The sequence below is a fragment of the Pelodiscus sinensis genome, chromosome 5 (genome assembly GCF_049634645.1).
Source record: "Pelodiscus sinensis isolate JC-2024 chromosome 5, ASM4963464v1, whole genome shotgun sequence".
Classification (NCBI taxonomy): domain Eukaryota; kingdom Metazoa; phylum Chordata; order Testudines; family Trionychidae; genus Pelodiscus; species Pelodiscus sinensis.
This window is the reverse complement of record NC_134715.1, coordinates 122,728,018-122,745,114: the sequence shown is the minus strand read 5'-3', so window position 1 is coordinate 122,745,114 and position 17,097 is coordinate 122,728,018. Positions and strand designations below refer to the sequence as shown.

Below are 17,097 nucleotides of genomic sequence, written 5' to 3'. Positions count from 1 at the left end.
TTCTGTGCCAGAAAAGATAATGGAGCAAATAATTAAGGAAATCATCTGTAAACACTTGGAAGATGATAAGGTGATAGGGAACAGCCAGCATGGATTTGTAAAGAACAAATCATGTCAAACCAATCTGATAGCTTTCTTTGATAGGATAACAAGTCTTGTGGATAAGGGAGAAGCGGTGGACGTGGTATACCTAGACTTTAGTAAGGTATTTGATACAGTCTCGCATGATATTCTTGTCAATAAACTAGGCAAATACAACTTAGCTGGGGCTACTAGAAGGTGGGTGCATAACTGGCTGGATAACCGTTCTCAGTTATCAATGGTTCACAATCCTGCTGGAAAGGTATAATAATTGGGGTTCTGCAGAGATCTGTTTTGGGACCGGTTCTGTTCAATATCTTCATCAACGATTTAGATATTTGCATAGAGAGTACACTTATTAATTTTGCAGATGATACCAAGCTGGGAGGGGTTGCAACTGCTGTGGAGGACCGGGTCATAATTCAAAATGATCTGGACAAATTGGATAAATGGTCTGAGGTAAACAGGATGAAGTTTAATAAGGATAAATGCAAAGTTCTCCACTTAGGAAGGAACAATCAGTTTCATATATACAGAATGGGAAGCGACTGTCTAGGAAGGAGAACGGCAGAAAGGGATCTAGCTGTTATAGTGGACCACAAGCTAAATACGAATCAACAGTGTGATGCTGTTGCAAAAAAAGCAAACATGATTCTGGGATGCATTAACAGGTGTGTTGTGAGCAAGACACAAGGAGTCATTCTTCCGCTCTACTCTGCGCTGATTAGGCCTCAGTTAGGGTACGTCTACACTACATGGCTCCGTTGACAGAGCCATGTAGATTTGTTTATTGGGCAAAGGGAAAGGAAGCGGCGATTTAAATGAAGCGGCAGCAGTGGATGGATGAGGGACTGGGTCAGGATCACCGCAGTCGGATCATGGCCTCCCTTCCTACCCATGCCGCAGCAGGAGGGGGGTCTGTGATGGAGAGCTCCCACCCTGCACTCGGAAAGCTCGGGGCGTGTGGAATCATGAGCAGGTCCATCGGGGGGACACGGGACCAGGCAACACCCCCCGGACCGGACCCGAGAGACACGGGGAGCACGACGCGGCAGCAGGGAACACTTGGGAGGCGCGGGCAAATGATGTCACCAGCGGCTCAGGGGCACGGGCAGATGACGTCACCAGGGAACGACTCCGAGTCGCAGGGGCAATGACGCCAGGAGCCCCGCTGGAGGGGGATTTAAAAAGGAGTCTCGCCAGCCAGGAGAGGAGGAGAGACCGAGAGACGCTTGAGCGGACGAACGGTGAGCAGGGGGGGCCAGAGTAGACCTACCCTAGGGAGACGGAGTAGGAAGTGGCCCAGGGCAGGGTCGTGTACCCCTTGAGTGGGTTGGTTTAGGGGCAATACCCCAACCGCTGAGCAGGGATAGGTGATCCCTGCCTTAGGGCCCTGGGACGGGGTTCAGAGAGAGGGAGGGCCCAAACCCCCCTACTCCGTCCTCCGGAGTGAAACAAGCCCCACAACTGGGCACATGAGACTTAAAAACTGTGCCTCCTTGGAAAGTGCCGGGAGGCTGGGGTTTTCGTTCTGAAGCGCAAGACTGTGTCGGGATTATCGACACCGGGAGTGTTATAATAAATAGGGTGATGGGAGTAAACAACACATCGGGGCAGTGTGGTCCTTTACAGGGTCCGCTGCTAGCCTTCCTGCAGTAAGCTGGGGACAGGATGCTGTGGTCAGATAGGGGCTGGGCCTTGATTGGGGCCTTTTTGGCCAGGTTGCTGCAGCCGGAGTCCAAGCCAGGCCACCGTGTCCAGGCTGTTGCAGCAGTCATGGGAAGCACAGCAGCTGGGGACAGACTGCAGCAGATGGGATGGGGCAGGAACTGGGCATGTGTCTCCTACAGCATGCCCTCAGCTGGCCCTTTAAACGATCAGAGTGCCCCAGCCAGCTCTTGCCACAGCACAGCCGGTTCTTACCGGGGCTCACTGCCTTACTTTCACCTCTGGTTACAGGTGAAATAGACAAAAATGACCGTCTTCACATGAGTAATTATGCATTTTTAAAACAGAATTAATTTTGCATTTTAATTTAAAAAGTTGCATGTGTTTTGGGAATGACAAAAGAGCCATATTTAGCTCTGTACCAAGCCATATTTGGCTTGAGAGCCATAAGTTGCTGACCCCGACTTAGCATTTTCTAAATAACACATATATGCCTCCCAACTGATTGTGAAGTATGTCCTCTCTGGGACTGTCAAAGCTGGGAGAGGTTCCATCAGAGGGAATGCCTTGTAGACACTTAGTATTTTCTGACCTGTTTCAAGGTCTGACACTGTCAGAGTGCCCTGTTAGTGGTTATTTTTTGTAATGGTCCTGGAGATCTGGCAACATTCAAGTGTCTGGGTCCCTGCCGCTATAAGATTCGCAACTCCACTTCTAGGCTGTGTCTACATCCTTTTCCGGAAAAGGGATGCTAATGAGACACTTTGGAATTCCAAATCCGCAGGGGATTTAAATATCCCCCGCGGCATTTGCATTTACATGGCTGCTGCTTTTTTCCGGCTCGGGGTTTTTGCCGGAGAAAAGCACCAGTATAGATGCGATTTTCCGGAAAATAAGCCCTTTTCCGGAAGATCCCTTATTCCTACTTGAAAGAATAAGGGATCTTCCGGAAAAGGGCTTATTTTCCAGAAAATCGCGTCTACACTGGCACTTTTCTCCAGCAAAAACCCCGAGCCGGAAAAGAGCGGCAGCCACGTAAATGCAAATGCCGCGGGGGATATTTAAATCCCCCACAGATTTGCAATTCCGAAGTGTCTCATTAGCATCCCTTTTCCGGAAAGGGATGCCAATGTAGACACAGCCCTACAGTAAGGGATGTGTGTGTGTGTGAATCTGAGTCTGTTAAAACATGGTGCACCTATTTGGATCTGTGTCTTCTAAAATCATGACCAATTTCCCTTCAAAAGTTGGTTACCTGGTTTTTAAACCTTACCTGAGAGGAGGCTATCATTAGTGATGTGGGAAGGTGCAGTGTATTCACTCCTCCTTACATATTTTCTTATTTAATTTGAGAAACAAGGCTCAGATACTAGAGTGACAGAATCTATTCAGGATATTAAAATGTACCCGTCCCCATAGTATTCTGTGGAAGCTTGTGCAAAATGTCACATTAACATCGTATGACACCTGCAACATCTACAACCCTGAGTGTATAAACAAGCCCCAAAATGTTCCTGGAGCTTTAATCTTCTCCCTTTGTCTGTCTCCCCACTATGTCTTTGTGGACTAGATCAGCTGGTCCTTCAACAACAGAAAGGCTTTTAACAAGCAGAGCTTTTCTCCAAGGCTTTATTTTTGAACTCGTGTCTACACAGGTTATAACAAAAGGAAAGAGCAACTGTTACACAATACAGAATCAACCAAGCTTGTATGGGAGGCTAGGGGCAAAGGCTACTGCTCAGGCTGCATCTATCAATGCACACAAGATCTGAATACCTCTCTCCCTCTGTATTTACCAGGTAAGAATTTATATATTATCCAGGGTTTGCCCTGGCAACCTGGGCTTTTGGCCCCCAACTCTGCTTTATTACCCCATTCTACACTTGGGTGTGGTATGAATGTTAGTTAACTCTAACCAGGTTTGACTAATGCACCCTGTCACTTGCACCCGTAGTATTAGCTGTATTCTCCTGTTGTGTCATTGTTATGTTATATTTTAAGCTCCATGTGAAAAGTTATTTGTTTTATGTTGATGTCTATAAATCACTATACAGGCTTATAATATCATATACTTAATATCACATCATTCATAGTGATTGTGGAAAATGAAACTCCCACAATATATAGGTGCACCCACCTCTTGAATGAGTGCTCTAGTTCTGGTTGCCCTGTTAGCCCAAGAGAGATTTAAGAAGCTTAACGTATGAGGCCACTTAGAAGAAGAGCTCATTTGCATGCCTTTCCTCTGCCCAAATCTATCACCAGAGTGTTAAGACTAAAACTAACAGGATAGGGAGTAAATACAGCAAGATTTATTACACCAACATGGTCTTAAACAGAATTCTTGTAACAAAATTATCATGCACAAATACAAACAATAACAAAATGGCTCAGTGGTTAACAGTGAATGGAAAGGACTTGAGCTCCCAAGCCCACTAACCTGATACACTGGGATAACCGAAAGACAATACAAGGAGATTACAGTAGTGGCTCTATCTTGTCCTAGGCATGAGCCACAAATCTCCAAGGGATGGACCCTGACTGTTCCATGGAATGAATCTAACTGCACATGAGGATGATTCCAGAATCCTGGACAGAACCAATGAGAATGGAAATGCTGGACCACAGGAATGCTGGGAAACAGGATACGATGATCAGCCAAAGAACGGCTTATTTTCTTCTTTCTTCCATTCCCTGTGTATCTTCCTGAGTGGTAGTATGCAGACTTGAACCAGAAATGGAAATGGGTGCACAATGTAGGTAACCTTGTATCATATACAGGCAGTCCCCGGGTTACGTACAAGATAGGGACTGTAGGTTTGTTCTTAAGTTGAATCTGTATGTAAGTCGGAACTGGCGTCCAGATTCAGCCGCTGCTGAAACTGATCAGTTTCAACAGGGCTGAATCTGGACGCCAGTTCTGACTTACATACAGATTCAACTTAAGAACCCCAGGCATCCCCAAGTCAGCTGCTGCTGAAACTGATCAGCGGCTGATTCCAGGAAGCCCGGGGCAGGAGCTTCCTGTAGGCAGCCACTGGTCAGTTTCAGCAGCGGCTGACTTAGGGACGCCTGGGGCAGAGCAGCTGGGGTGCTGCTGGGTTGGTCCAGTAGCGCCGCCGCTCCTCGGCGCTACTGGACCAACCCAGCAGCACCCAAGCTGCTCTGCCCCAGGCGTCCTGATTCAGCCGCTGCTGAATCTGACCAGCAGTGGCTGAATCAGGACGCCTGGGGCAGAACAGCTGGGGTGCTGCCCGGTTGGTCCAGTAGCGCCCAGAGCGGCGCTACGGGACCAACTGGCAGCGCCCCAGCTGCTGTACCACAGGTGTCTGGAGCAAAGCCACGGAGCACGGGGGCAGCGGGACAGCCCAGACGCGCCGTGGCTGTCCGCTGCCCGCGTGCTCCGCGGCTTTGCTCTGCTTTGCCCCCCCCCGTCCTCCTGGTCTGCAGACCAGGGGTATTGGGGGGGGGGGGGCAAAGCAGAGCCAAGCCGCGGAGCGCACTGCCAGCGTCTGGGCTGTCAGCTGATCGCGCGCTCCGCGGCTTAGCTCTGCTTGGCTCTGCTTTGCCCCCCCCCCGTCCCCCTGGTCTGCAGACCAGGGGGACGGGGGGGGGGGGGGGCAAAGCAGAGCCAAGCAGAGCCAAGCCGCGGAGCGCCCGGCCAGCTGACAGCCCAGACACGTCTGGGCTGTCAGCTGGCCGGGCGCTCCAGGGCTTGGCTTCTGCTTTGCCCCCCCCCATCCCCCTGGTCTGCAGACCAGGGGGACGGGGGGGGCAAAGCAGAGCCAAGCAGAGCCAAGCCGCGGAGCGCGCGATCAGCTGACAGCCCAGACGCTCTGGGCTGTCAGCTGGCCGGGCGCTCCGCGGCTTGGCTCTGCTTTCCCCCCCCCCCCTCCCCCTGGTCTGCAGACCAGGGAGACGGGGGGGGGGGGGCAAAGCAGAGCCAAGCCTCGGAGCACGTGGGCAGCGGACAGCCCTGTCCGCTGCCCACGTGTTCCGCCGCTTTGCTTCCTCTCCCTGGTCTGCTGGAGACCAGGGAGAGGAACCCCGTTCGTAACTGCGGATCCGACATAAGTCGGATCCGCGTAACTCGGGGACTGCCTGTATTACAATCTAGGCCTAGCTTGAGCTCTTTCCATAGATTGGCAGTGTGGGAGTCTGGGAGACACTGGTTGTAATTAAGATGGACACCCCCAGGTAACAGTGAGCAGAGACTAAAAAGATAAGTCCTGTTCTGTTTAGAAGAGAGAGAACTATGGGAAAGTATGGGAGTGATCTATAAAATCATGAAAAGTGTAGAAAAAGTTGGTGGAAAAGGTAATACAAACACCAGGACTCAACTGATTAAATTAATGGGAAACGGACTTAATACAAACAGGACTTTCACACAACATATAACCTGTGGAACTTATTCCCATGGGATATTGTAAAGGCCAAAAAGTATAACTGGATTCAAAAAAGACCTAGATAAGTTCATGGAGGATAGGTCCATCAATGGCCATTAGCCAAAATAATCAGGGATGCACCTCTGGCTGGGGATGGCCTTGAACTTCTGACAGAAGCTGGGAGGGAAGGCAGGGACGATCATTCCATACTGCCTTGTTCTGTTCCTCCTGAAGCTTTTGTACTGGCCACTATTGGAGCTAGGATACTTGGCTAGATGGACCATTGGTCTGACCCAGTATGATAGGGTATGTCTACACTACAAAGTTAGTTCGAACTAACGGACGTTAGTTCGAACTAACTTTAATAGGTGCTACACTAGCGCTCCGCTAGTTCGAATTTGAATCGAACTAGCGGAGCGCTTAGTTCGAACTAGGTAAACCTCATTTTACGAGGACTAACGCCTAGTTCGAACTAGCTAGTTCGAACTAAGGGCTGTGTAGCCCTTTAGTTCGAACTAGTGGGAGGCTAGCCCTCCCCAGGTTTCCCTGGTGGCCACTCTGGCCAACACCAGGGAAACTCTATGCCCCCCTCCCGGCCCCGGACCCCTTAAAGGGGCACGGGCTGGCTACGGTGCCCGTGCCAGGTGCAAGCCTGCCAGCACCCAGCTAGCAGACCCTGCACCTGGCACGGCACAGAGCCACCCACCCGATGCCCCCCAGCCCACCCCCTCTTGCCGGGACCAGGCTGGCGGCTCCCGGGAGCTTGCCCTGGACCGCAAGAGGCGGGCACCTTCCTGGGCTAGTGCGGACATCGTGGACCTCGTCCACGATCTCCGCACTAGGCACAGGAAAGTGGCCGTCTAGGGCAGGAGAGCTGCCAGCCTGGCCACCCAGGACCAGGTGTGCATGAAAATCAAGGGGGTCCACTGAGACCCCCGACACTGAGCCCTGAGCTTACAATGGCCGTACTGGGTCAGACCAAAGGTCCATCTAGCCCAGTAGCCTGTCTGCCAACAGCGGCCAACCCTAGGGACCCTGGAGGGGATGGACCAAAGACAATGACCAAGCCATTTGTCTCGTGCCATCCCTCTCCAGCCTTCCACAAACTTTGGGCAGGGACACCACTCCTACCCTCTGGCTAATAGGACTCCATGGACCCAACCTCCATCACTTTATCTCACTTCCCTTTAAACTCTGTTCTAGTTGTAGCCTTCACAGCCTCCTGCAGCAAGGAGTTCCGCAGGTTAACTATTTGCTTTGTCAACAACAACAACAACTTTCTCTTACTAGTTTCAAGCCTGCTACCCATTCCTTTCCTTTGGTGTCCTCTAGTCCTTCTTTATGGGAACTCAGGAAGAACTTTTCTGAATGCACCCTCTCCACCCAACCCCTGCTTTTAGAGACCTCTATCCTGTCCCCCCTCCATCTCCTCTTTTCTAAGCTGAACAGTCCCAGTCTCTGTAGCCTTTCTTCATCTGGGACCTGTTCCCAACCCCTGATCATGTTAGTTGCCCTCCCCTCTCCCAGCCTTTCTCTTCCCCTCTCCCACCTCCTTTTCCCAGTCTCCCCCAGTTTTTTTCAATAAAGACAGAGTCAACGTTGGAAGAAACGTTATCTTTATTTTGTACATCAATAAGAAGAGGGGCTAGGGAAGGGTAAGTGGAAGGAGGTGAGGGAGGAATGGGGTACGAGCCCCCGATGGGGAGGACTGGGCTGGCTCTGCGGGCTTCTGGGGGTGGAAGCTCTCCTGCAGCCCCCCAATTACTCCCTCTCCCCAGATGGCAGCCTGCGGCAAGTGCAGCCGGGCTGATGGCCGAGTGGTGTGATGTGCCCAGTGTGGGCACTCAGGGCACTCCAAGCCAGAACTTCTTTGCAAGCGGGGCACCCCTTAGAACTGTGTGTCCGGGGTGGGGGTCGGGACCCTTTAAGCGCAGCCCTCGGCTAGCCTGAGACAGCATCTCCATGCTCTAAGTCCTCCTTTTATGCCCTGCCGGCACTGCTTCCGGCCATCCTTAAGCCCTGTTCAGAGTCCACTCAATGTGGACTTACTAGTTCGAACTAGCAAAACGCTAGTTCGAACTAGTTTTTAGTTCTAGACGCGTTAGTTCGAACTAGCTTAGTTCGAATTAACTAATTCGAACTAAGTTAGTTCGAACTAGCGCTGTAGTGTAGACGTACCCTTAGTTCTTAAGGTATGCTGAGAATTTCTTGCCAACATAAAAAAATGGCTACAGCTTTGCACCTCTTCAGATAGTACCATCCTACATATACTAATGAACCAGCCACAATATAGATTCCTGAGTTAAAGTGTGTGCTGCCTAGCACAATTGCTACTCTGAAATGAAAGAATTCATCCAGCAAGCAACCCTGTACCAAGCAACTGACCAATTTCTATATAAACCTCTGTACAGCTCCAAATCAGGTAACTCAATCTCCATGATCTTTGCTGTGATGCTGCACCCCTGTATTTTTATGGAAATGTAGTTTTGAATATTAATATGCATAATTCAAATATGCTTTATGCAAATTGGGGTATGTAACCTATCCTTAGAGATCTTGTAATGCCTTGAACGTGTATATTCTAGTTACGTGTATGTATCGTTCTTGTATGTGAAGTTAGAAATACAAAGTGTGGATCTGTTTATAATTCTAACTGTGCTGATGAAAGCCATTAGCAGTACTCAAGGAACATAAAGGCTCAGTGCTCAATTCAGTGATCTGTGAATAGTCTTGTTTTTTCTGAAACCCTGGATTATGGTTGGTCCTACAAAAACATGTGACCAGGCCACTTGGTGCTGAAATTCATACATTTTGTACTTTTCCACAGGAGTTGGTGGAATGGAACAAAGTCCTCCTGCCCTGGGGGAAAAGTACCTGGAAATAAAAGAACTCTAAGGACAGAGTTGGAGAGAAGCTACTAGACCTAAGCTCTGGCCTAAAAAGAATTTTGCCTGAAATAAGAACTAGGGTGAGAAATCATGATTTATAATAACTTCTCAGTGCATTAGGCTTAGTTAGCACATTCTGTTTTATTATGCTTAGTAACTTACTTTGATTTCTTTATTATCACTTGCAACCTCTTAAATCCTACTTTTTATACTTAATAAAATCACTTGTGTTTATTTTTAAACTAGAGCGACAACAGCTGTGTGTCTTTTTCATTGATAAAGGGAGTGAATTTTATGAACTTGCACGGTGTAAAACTTTTATATAGAGTAAGACCAATTTATCTGGGGCTCTGGTCCTATTGGGTGTGTGCGCCAGGGTGCTGTGTCAAGTCCCTTCGTCTGAGCCTTCCTAGAGCTGAGCTGTTCTCAGTGTCTGTGTTACACTGATGGGGACTGTTACCCCAAGTCTGTGAACTGCTGGGAGAAATCAGGATTCCTGGTTTAACAGAACAGGGTGGTGGGGCGCCCCAGAGGGCAGGTAGGTGGGCTCAGTGATATGATCAGCCCATCAAGTGATAGTCTTAAGGGCATCTCTGTGACCCAACCCATCATGTCTGCCTGGTTTGTACTGTAAACTAATCTTCTCCTTGGGCAATTGCAATTCATAACATTGTACATCTATATAGCGAATATAGCTGGAATGCCCATTTTCAGCCCTGAGATGTTTATAGATTTCACAATTTTATTTGGCCATGGAATCCCCAGGGTTGCCTTAATGCGATTCCTGCCATGGCTCTGTCTCTTTAAGAGGGGGCGGAGGAGTACCAGCCCTAGCTTTTGCACCAATTGGGAAACACTGTTATAGATCATTCCAGTTACAGACTTTGTCTGGGATCATAAACACAGTTCCCCCTAGTGGAAGAACAGACCTACTACAGGAGGTAGATCAATTCCAGACTTGGGCTATGTCTAGACTGCAGGCTTCTTTCGAAGGAAGCTTTTCCGGAGGAGATCTTCGGAAAAAACTTCTTCCGAAAGAGAGCATCTACACAGCAAAAGCTCATCGAAAAAGTGATCTGCTTTTTCAAAAGATAGCATCCACACTGAATGGACGCTATCTCTCATTTAAGCTGTGATTACTATGGACGGAGTGGCCACCAGGGCACCTGTGCTTTTTCCTCTTTCCTCTTCTTTCGAAAGAACTCCCTCTTCCCCATCGACACTTGCCAAGCCTTCTTCATTTAGAAAGAGGTTTACCAATGTCAGAAAAAACCCTTTGTTCTTTCAATTTTTTTTCGAAAGAAAGCGATTCTAGTGTGGAAGTGAAGTTTTTTTCAGAAAAAACAGCTGTTTTTCCAAAAAAAACTGCAGTGTAGACATACCCTGAATGCATGGCTCCACTAGGGATGTGAATGGATAACTGGTTACCTGTTTACCTTACCAGGTGATGCTTACTGGGTAACAGTTAACTATACCTGGGAACAGCCCCCCTGCCTGTGGCCTGCTCCAGCCCTGCTGGGCTCACTGTGTTGCCGACCAGAGCGGGTGCCAGCAGCCCCGCACAGAGCATGGACACACAGAGGGACAATGTCATGACTTTACTATGCCATGTTATGATACATTGTATGATGCCACTGTGTTCTGCTAGACTAGCAAGGTAAAGTAGCAACCCAGGCTAATCCACACTTGCCACTTTCCTTTCCTACTAGCTGCCCAGAGACAGAAAGGAGCTAGAATTTGGGGCAGAGACTGCCCTTTTGCTCTGGCTTTGTACAGTGCCTCGCACAATGGAGTCCTGATCCATGAGAGGGCTCCTGTCACAAAACAGGTTGAACATCTCTAGTCTGACACTCTATGGTCCAGTAACATCCTATCTTTTTAATAATGGAGATTGCCTATCTCCTAGAGGAGGAAGGGACCTTGAAAGGTCATCAAGTCCAGTCCCCTGCTTTCACAGCAGGGCCAAGTACCATCCCTGACAAATTTTTGCCCCCAAATGGCCTTTGCAAGTATTGAACTCACAACCTTTGTTTTAGCATGTCAATGCTCAAACCACTGAGCTATCCCTCCCTCCTCAGCTATGGTCCATCATTATTTTAGTTATCCAGATGTCCACTTTTCATTCATGTGGCCAAGTTTCCCATGGTCCCATAAAGTTTGTTTACAAGCCACCGGTCCTGGCTCTTGGCATTGTGCTATTATTTAGGTCTAATTTACCCCTAAATGTCTTCTAAGAGGCCAATAAGCACTGCAAGTGATGGCAATGCTGATAGACAATATTGACCTTCTGTGGTTTGGCACATTCTCTGGTTCTGCATGGGCCAGGTCCTGAGGGTGTCAGACTAGACAGGTTCAACCTCTCATATAAATTAATAATAACTTACCTCTCCTTTAGCTGGGAGCAGTATAGGGACTATGATACACAGCTGATCACCGCAGCTCCTTTTCAGGCTAACAGAGGGGGGCAAGGGAACCTAGCAGCCAGTTCCTCGGTGGTTCAACTAACGCCGGTAGGAAGTTAAATTTGGAACTAATTCTAGAGAGCTCAGTTAAATGCCCCGCGTTCGCTCTCTAGGGAAACATGCGGGCCACAGGGCGCCGTCTCCAGAGAGCAGCGGGGCGTGCGTGCAGTCAGTGCGGAGAGACAGAAAGTGAAAACATAGCCGGGGTAGCCCTGCCCAATCCCCTCCCCAGCCGCTCGCTGGACCCCCCTTTGGCAGGAGCCGCGGCGCGGAGTGAGGCTGCGCTGAAATGCCGAATGGCTGAGCCGCTCGCCCTGCTCATTCCGGTGGGAGCCGCAGACAGACATATTCAGGGACGGAGACGCAGGGAGCCCCCTCCCTGGCGAGAGCGCGACACCCCGCACCCAGCGCCATGGTGTCATGGATCATCTCCAGACTAGTTGTGTGAGTAGATTTTTTTTTCTGTGTGTTTTTCACCGCAATCCAGTCCAGCCCTTGCATTGTGTGGTGTGTGTCTCAGGTTTGCGGACACACCGACCCACTGGGCAGGGCAGGTCTTGAATGCTGCTGCTATTAATACCAGATCATGACTAGTCAACTAAATTTAGCAGGTTGTTACCAATGGCTCGCTTGGTTGGCCTGGGGAGGGGGAAAAGGAGGATTGTTGCACGGATCGAACCGTATTTTTCACCGTGGGAAAATTGCAATATGAAAAAAAAAAATTAGTGATCCTCGGTTGTACAGCGCAGGAGAAAAATCGTTGCCAGCTAGGCGTTCATGGTGCGTCCATCGCGAGATTGCTGAATAAACAGAACAAACAGTTTGCACTGCTCTGTGCTTTGCACATCAAACCAGCGGGGCTGGGAAGCGGAAAAAAACAAGCACCAAAAGAGGATAAAAAATTCAAGTTGATTTCAGCGGCATCGCTTTGTTTATTGGAAAATGGCTGAAAATCGCTAGGGGGCGCTGTCCAGAAGCATTGGTGGGGGGCGAGGAACGGGCACTGTCATTCTGAAATTACCTTTCATAAAAGGGAAATATTAAATATCCCTATCCTGCTGGCACCCCGACCCCCCCCCAAAAAAAAACATCCCAGGCCAAGCCCATGAATCTAAAGGGGGGATTTTGTGGCCTCCTTGCTCTAGTTCCAAGCCCATGTTTTTCAGTGCCCTGGTCATACTGTAGTTGAGGAATATTAAGAATTCACAGGGAATGCTTCCTAAGCCAAGGAAAACAAAAACCAGCAGCAAATTACATATGCACACAAATTTGCTGCATCTCTCTGGGAAGAGACTAAACAGCATTGGGTGACACTATGGGCAGGTTTATGATTAAGGTGAGAAAACAAGAGGTCAGGGCCGGTCAGTCATATTTTCCTTTCTGGAATTATCAAGGTTAGTACACTAATTGAATCAACTCCCCTGTTTGACATTTTCCTGTCTGGGCATTGTGGGATACAGGTAATGCTCCTAAGTCATGGTGCTTGATCAATTGAAGGCCTGTCGCTTTCTTTGTTTGGGAGGAGCGTGTCAGGGTGTTGCACAATCAGCACAATGTATAAGTGATATTGTCAAGGTCTTCTTCTGCCCAGTGAAATTAAAGATAAGGGGATATTAGCCGTCTCTCAGTAATCCTTAGGAACCAATAGTAGCAGGTCACAGTCAGAGGTGGACTGTTTTCTACATTATAATTATGGTGTCTTTCCCTTTAAGCCCCCAAGTTATATGATCTGAATCTATCTGCAGCTGTCACTAACTGTTGTTGGGTTTGCACTTTGTGCTAGAGAAGCATGTTAAATATTTAAATGGTTTAAAATGAACAGCAGAACTGTGCAGATATAATTGACAATGCTACCAGACATCACTTTAAGGCTTCATTGCATGTCGTACAAGGCTGCTCTCCCCCTCCCCCTCACCTGTGTATCACCACATTATCTCACAGAGTTCCCAAGAACAAAGAGAACCAGTAGGAAACTAAAGGAAAGATGGTGACTTGGCTTATTAGACTTCAATGATTTCACAGAAGACACCGAGTTTGATAAAAGTCATATTGTGGCAGGATATTGGCATTTGATCCCTATCGTAATGCAATGATCTGAACACAGACTTTCATAGTCTTGTCTGTTTTCACTAAGTCACAGGTTGGGTGTCAAATCTGAATTTGGAGGGTTGAACTAATGATTTGTTCTGTTTGAATTCTGCTAATAAGTCATAGGATGGTGGGGAAATGTAGTGCAGTCCAAGCTCCGCTGCCTCTTTCTTTGTGCAACCCGTTAGCTTTAATATACAGCACATGTCATAAAATCTAATCTGATCTCACTAACTAGCCTGGAATTTCTAGTTCACCCTTAAGTGCAGTTATCAGTATCTCACATGCAGAAATAGCACTGTAGCCTAGTTAAGCCCATATTCTCTGCCCATCCCTTTGATTTTTTGGTTCTCTGATTCCTGTTGGGGAGAGAAGTATGTATCCTTTGGTATATATGGTTGTGACTATTTTCTTCCACTATTTGATCTGAGGAAGTGGGTCTGGCCCACGAAAGCTCATCATCTAATAAACCATCTTGTTAGTCTTTAAAGTGCTACATTGTCCTGCATTTTGCTTCAGCTACCCCAGACTAACACGGCTACATTTCTATCACAGAGAGGGGGAGCGCTAAGAAGATAATACAAGATGCCTGACTGCTTCCTTTATGGGACTGTAGCTCAGCTGGTCTCTACTGATAAAGAGATTGACTGTAGGCAAAATAATATCCTACTCATTCTCCCGGGAGTTTGAACTCGGGCAGCCTCAGCATCTCTATTGTCCATATCTATTTTTCTAAATCCCATCTTGTAGCAGTTTAGCTGACAGGGTGTGTCTCATCTAATATTACAAGAATGATCAAGACCTTATTGTTCTAAGTACTGTACAAACACAGAACAGACAGTCCTCTGCCCCATTCAGATAGGAAAGAATCTTCATGATTATTTAAGGGCCTGATCCTACTCCCACTGGAGTCAAGGAGAGTTTTGCCACTTATTGTAATGGCAGCAAGAAAGTGGAAAAAATGAACTCTTGAGGCCTATCAGTAGGCTGAAAATCCTTTCACTCCTTGAAAAGGACTGGGGTACATCTAACTTTTTTTGCATCCTGGAGATGCATTAGATGCTTTTCTCTTGACTGGGAGACATTCTAGAATTAGGATAAAAACTGTAATAGGTTAGTGACAGCAAATAGTGCATCAGCTTTCAGCAGAAAGAACATTTCACATACAGATGGGGAAACAGACCCAGATGTGGTAACATGTAGACCACTGCCCTCTACTGGATAGGATCAGAATTGATTAGATGTGTCCCACTCCCTACATAGGTAGGGATTTTAAAGGTAGTATTATGCTGTCTGGAGTAATTCATAACCATAAGTGCCAGTCTCAGGGCAGGTCACCCAAAGTAAGGGTATGTTTGATAGTTAGGTTCCCCCAAACCAGTAACAAATAACTTCTGGATCACTATCATAATCTTACTGTTGAGTCAGAGAATCCCTTTGGGTACTTCAGATATCTCTTGCCACTCACACAAGCAGAATTTACTGATAAATACACAATAAATAAAATATTCATGTTGCTCCCAGTCCCACAAGACCCTTCCCTCAGACCAATTTAGATCTCACACCAAACTCTGCTAACTAAGCATTTATTAACTAGGAAAAAGAAATGAGAGAGGTATTTACAGGTTAAACAAAGCAACATATAAATGAATTACAGATCTGTAGTCATCTTTTCACTGAGTGTCTCAGATCTAACCCAAGCTGATCCTGGAAATCTCTGGTTTCATAAGTGCTGAAACTAGAGGTGCAGGTGGTGCTGCAGCATCCCTTGATTTGGAGTTTTTTCCATTATATGCATACAGGATTTACAGTTTGGTTCAATGGCTCACAGCATCCCCACTATAAAAATTATTCCAGCACCCCTGTGATTGCTTTTGTTTTTCAGTTGCAGCTCTTGTGACAGTCCAAATAGCAAAGAGAACCATTTCTTTGTGTGAGCATCTTTGAGTCTCCCTCCCTCCCCTCGCATTCAAACTGACAAGATGAGGGCACGTGCACATAACTTCATGGGATAAGGGGGTAAATCAACAAGACTTGTGTCTATAGAGTGGCTAATTTATTCTTGACAGTCTTAGAAGGGTGGGTAAAAAGACTCTTTTGGTCTGTTTGCAAACTCAGAGAAGGCATTTTTACAGTTGCAAAGCAGGATTTTCATAATACCTTATAGCAGCAGTCCCCAAACTTTAAGGCTGTGTCTAGACTGCATCCCTTTTCCATAAGATTAGTGCATTCAGCAACTTACAAGTATTTTATAGAGTCTAGTCCCAGGATCCACTCACAGGTATACCACCTCCTGGCTGTTCTAGGGACTAGCTCTTTGTAGATCCAACATCTCCTGTCAGTTCCCTTTCCTCTAGGTCTCAGGGTGCTCCTTCATGACTTAGCCCTCTACAAATCTAACCATAGTCCTCCCCTTCTGGGGTAGGAAAGTCCCTCTTTACAAAATGGCAATCTTCTCTTCACTGCCCTGACTGTGCTGCTCCTTTGTAGGCTGGTGGGAGTGGGGGAAAGATCCCAGACTATGACCCCTCTATCTAAGGGGCAGTGGGTCTGCTCATTGCTAGACTAGGTTGTCTTTCCTCTGGACATCTTCCTACTTCTCAGCTCTACCTTCTGGCTATGTCTACACTTGTGGCTTCTTGTGCGAGAAATATGCAAATGAGGCTAAGCGTGGAATATCACCAAGCCTCATTTGTATTCCTAATGAGCCACCATTTTTGCAGAAGAGGCTCTTGTGCCAGAAAGAGCTGTCTACATTGCCCCTTCTAGCGCAAGAAAAGCCCTCTTGTGCAATGCCATTATTCCTGAAAATAATTGGCATAGCGGCATTGTGCAAGAGGGTTTTTCTTGCGCTAGAAGGGGCAATGTAGACAGCTCGTTCTGGTACAAGAACCTCTTCTGCAAAAATGGCAGCTCATTAGGTATGCAAATGAGGCTCAGCAATATTCCATGCTTAGCCTCATTTGCATATTTCTCACACAAGAAGCCATGAGTCTAGACATAGCCTCTGGCTCCCCCAACCTTCTGGGTTTACCAGCTTAAACTCCCTCCTCCCAAGGAATAATTTCAAACGATCTGGCACTGTAGTCCCAAATACCTCTCCCTTCTCCTAGGAATGACTGCAGACTACTACCTCTGAAGCCCTTTTCTAGGGCCAGATTCCTGACTTTATACTAGTCCCTCCTGCCCTTCCCCAGCTGGACTCCATCTTCAATCTGTCTTTCAAGCCCTGGTCCTTTCCCAGGTGCAGCTTATAGGTTAATTATTCCCATTTACTGCCTCTGCCTTGTGTGGGGGTAAATAACCCATCACAAGTCTAGAAACCAAACACATCCGTCCATGTTTAACACGTGTGTGGAACAATATTAACATTTAGGTGAGCTGATCTGATTTCTAGCAATAAGTTTGTTAGTATTTAGGTGACACTTATTGCTTTGGCAAGAGCTGGTATCTGATTTACCAGCATCACACTAGAAGCTCCGTTATTTCAAGTGACAGAGTTCAGTAAGTGTTGGAGTGGATAGA

At 47.5% G+C, this 17,097-nt stretch overlaps 1 protein-coding gene and 1 long non-coding RNA gene across 2 annotated transcripts in view; both read left to right on the top strand.

The window, feature by feature from the left end:
- The first annotated feature begins 336 nt into the window (after positions 1 to 336).
- LOC142829699 (uncharacterized) lies at positions 337 to 9,260 on the top strand. Its single transcript, XR_012904438.1, has 4 exons — positions 337 to 1,328; positions 3,405 to 3,548; positions 4,256 to 4,505; positions 8,962 to 9,260. It is a non-coding gene; the product is annotated as an uncharacterized LOC142829699 (long non-coding RNA).
- A 2,408-nt stretch (positions 9,261 to 11,668) lies between these two features.
- REEP1 (receptor accessory protein 1) overlaps positions 11,669 to 17,097 on the top strand; it is a 101,447-nt gene continuing 96,018 nt past the window's right edge. Inside the window, exon 1 of the mRNA XM_025185693.2 lies at positions 11,669 to 11,928. Coding sequence (XP_025041478.2) covers positions 11,897 to 11,928 — 32 coding nt within the window. The 5' untranslated portion in view covers positions 11,669 to 11,896. The remainder of the gene's footprint in view (positions 11,929 to 17,097) is intronic.